The following is a 3,511-nucleotide window of genomic DNA, read 5'->3' on the forward strand; positions in this document are numbered from 1 at the left end:
AGACCACCATGTATGTCTTACTGTTGGATCCAAATCAATTCTATAACAAAAGGAAAATCAATTAGTTTCTACATACATATGTATAATTCACGTAATATAAAAAAATATATGAAATACCTATCAAATTCGAGCCGTTGCCCTTGCCTCGCGATTTCCCAGATCTGCCCCAATCCCCCGACATCATTTGCGGCTGTACCAATAATTATAAACACGGCGACAAACATAAGTAAACTTTGAAATACATCAGTTATTAGCACAGCCTTAATACCGCCTATACTCGAATAGACAGCACATACAAGACCAATAATTATGATGCTGGCAGTCTTGGACATTCCAGTGGTCGCCTCCAAGGCCAGAGAAGGAGCATAAAGCACTATTCCTGAATGCAAAAGCATTTGAACCCAACAAACAAAACTAACCATCATCCTAGCTCTTACTCCGAAACGCTTTTCTAAGTACTGAAAAAAATAATATTTTTTCAAATGTACGCGTCATAGAAAAACTTAATCCTTGCGGCGAAATCAAATTTCATTAGATTCACCTCGTAGACGCTTGTTGCCTGCAGCTTGAAGAATACTGGCAAGAATCCATAACATATAATTAAAATGCCCAATAGATGCGATAGACTTATCACAACAAATTGCGTTCCGTATGTATAAATCTCAGCGGACACACCGAGCATCGTAACGGCAGATAGGAAGGTGGCTACCATGGCGATAGCGACTGGTACTATGCTCATTGATCGATTTGCAATGAAATACTCCTATAAAACATGTTATCCTTTATTACAGTAAAGCATTAAAGAGAAAAATATTTATTTTAAGGGATTTTTTAATAAGAGGATGTAACCAGACGTAACAGTAATAATTACTTCCACAGTTTTTTGACGTCCTCCACTAAATCGGTAATAAATACCAATTCCAGTACTAATGCACAACATCACCGCTATAACCAGATAGTCGATCCATCCTAACGTTTTTATTTCCGCCATTTTGTCTAAAATAGCAAATCAAAAATAATAAATGTAATGTAATTTAAAAAAGAAAGAAAATGTATTTAAATAGAGATTATATCTTCAGACTGAAATTAAAAAATTTTAATTTAAAGGCCTGTTCTTGAAATATTATTTTCGGGACAAATTGTCATAAGGAGGGCAATATATTTTAATTCTGTTATTTAATTAGGACAAAGAATTAAATTATTTAATTTAATAAATAATGAATTATTTTGTGTGATAAATTGTAGAGATAGAGAAAGGCATTTTTTTTATTTTTGCGATATTTTTAATTGTTATAATACTTGAACTCAATTAGTTAAATCAATACATTTTATTTTTGCAACAATCTGCGCACACAAAAGTAGGAAAAAATAATGTAACATTATTTAAACATCAAAATATCATTTACACCTTAAATATCTTTAATTTGGGCACTTGCTTCTTTACTTTAATGTTACACGATATTAAATATGATAATATTATATATTCATATTTGTACACTGAAATTGAATTAATATAGTAAAAGCTGAGTAATGCGTTCAAATTATGCGTATATATTTCATTTATCACAAAGTTATTCCAAAATACAGTCCGCATTTATAATTTTTAATTGTCTTACAATCTAGTTCTGATATTGCGCAAGCTGGCAACAAGAAATTATCTTTCTCCATTGTAGCTAAACAGCAATATCATTGAATTATCTTACTCAATTGTTGACTCCGTTATCAATTGAGATTCTATGTCCCTTCACCATTCATGTGTGTATTCCTTCTTCGTTGAAGATATTTGCGAGCGTAACGAAAAGTAGCGAAAAACAAGTAGTCTACGTGTCGAATGCGCAAATTCCATGTTGAATTCCATGTCTCACCTTGTATCTGTTTCTCCTACTTCGGGCTCGGCCATTTCATAATCGCACATTTTATAACATATAAAATGAGGATAATGCGAATGTTTTACGACTATGTATAAAACCTCTCGCGTTTGTTATCGCTCAACAATTGACTCGCTTACTTGCGCATCGATAAAATTATGCAGAAATTTCTGAGTGTTAATAGCAAATTCGAAATATTACAAAACTTTTTTCAATAATGTTATTAAACAGTTGTATTTTACTATTTTTGTATACAAGTATGATGTATATTCTACAGCATAATTTGTGCTGATGAGGCACTTCTTTACTGATAAAAAATGTTTTACTATCTCTATCGTAGCACATTATTATCCTTATGTCTGTCATTTTGTTCTTAATTAGCTTTCTTTCGCCGAGTCCGTTCATATTCATTTCAAGTATAAAGTAATCGTGCATGATTATAAAATAACTATGTTTTTTTTTAACAATACATCAGTACATCTTGCTACAATATATAATATGTAATTTTATATTGTTATTGCTTTGTTAACAAATACTGATAATCATCTCGTAAATGAGTCATCTCATAAGTGTGTAACCAATTCACAGCCAATTCTTCAGGCACCAATGTAATATATTCAGGAGTTAAATTCTCAAAATAAAACTCCGTCATTGTCCCGGTTTTTATTATGAGAATTTTAGATTATAATTATATAATACGGCCTAAGAAAATTGAAAAAAATGCAAGTATCGCTATAAAAAAATTTTTTGTAGTATTTTTAATATTTTACATGATATATACTAATTACAAAATTGTTGCATGCTTATTTGTAAAAAATTATTATAATATATATTATTATAATAATATATTTATTTGTTTTCTTACACTTTTATTTTTATATATTTTAAATATCATATATTTTTACCTGGGAAAAGATTTTTCATATAAGAACATTATACATATACATATAAATGTATATACAGTCACCAAACTAATTGCCCGGACAATGCGTTAATATATCGATAATTTCTAAAAATTCAATATAGAGCAACTTTGTTAAACATTATTGTAACGAGATTGTTAAAAAAGCATTTTACAGCTTGAAATCTCCATTTTTCAAGTTGATATTTTAGAAAACGATTAACTGACTTTCTTTGGAGTCGTACTGATACAAATAGAGATATGACAAATCGCAAAATGTTTTTCTAACTTTGCAAAGTTCCACGGTCCGAAATAAAAATCGCACAAAAACGAGGTGTATAGTTTTCAAAAGAATGAATCTTTTTCTTTAATTTACTTTTTTGTTAAGCGTTGTACGATTTTCTTTTACCATTGTATTCTTTTAATATAATTACAATAGGTATACTAGGAATAATATTTTGATTTCACTTTTTTTATGGTATTATACCTTTGGTTTTTAAAATTGAATTTTTTTGAAAATCATACATTGAAGATAATACAACTTGGATTTTATTTGTTTAATTTGATACAACAGCTTCTTTTGATGTATATTATTTACAAAATAAATTTTCGTAATCGTGTTATACAAGAATGTCACTTGGATTCTTTTTTAATTTAACAAATGTTTTTTTTCCAGGTATTGTATGTATATTTAAAGTAATACCACTAAAGTTTTATTTTTTTTTAATTTAATATTGTATTA

General features: G+C 28.9%; 1 protein-coding gene across 1 annotated transcript in view; it reads right to left on the bottom strand.

The window, feature by feature from the left end:
• LOC105449762 (putative sodium-dependent multivitamin transporter) overlaps positions 1-1,694 on the bottom strand; it is a 3,694-nt gene extending 2,000 nt beyond the window's left edge. Inside the window, exons 1-5 of the mRNA XM_011689146.1 lie at positions 1,617-1,694; positions 872-996; positions 542-763; positions 118-458; positions 5-40 (exon numbers count right to left, since the gene is read on the bottom strand). Coding sequence (XP_011687448.1) covers positions 5-40; positions 118-458; positions 542-763; positions 872-996; positions 1,617-1,668 — 776 coding nt within the window. The 5' untranslated portion in view covers positions 1,669-1,694. The remainder of the gene's footprint in view (positions 1-4; positions 41-117; positions 459-541; positions 764-871; positions 997-1,616) is intronic.
• Positions 1,695-3,511: the final 1,817 nt, after the last annotated feature.

This window comes from Wasmannia auropunctata, unplaced genomic scaffold (genome assembly GCF_000956235.1).
Source record: "Wasmannia auropunctata unplaced genomic scaffold, wasmannia.A_1.0 LD336074.1, whole genome shotgun sequence".
NCBI lineage: Eukaryota > Metazoa > Arthropoda > Insecta > Hymenoptera > Formicidae > Wasmannia > Wasmannia auropunctata.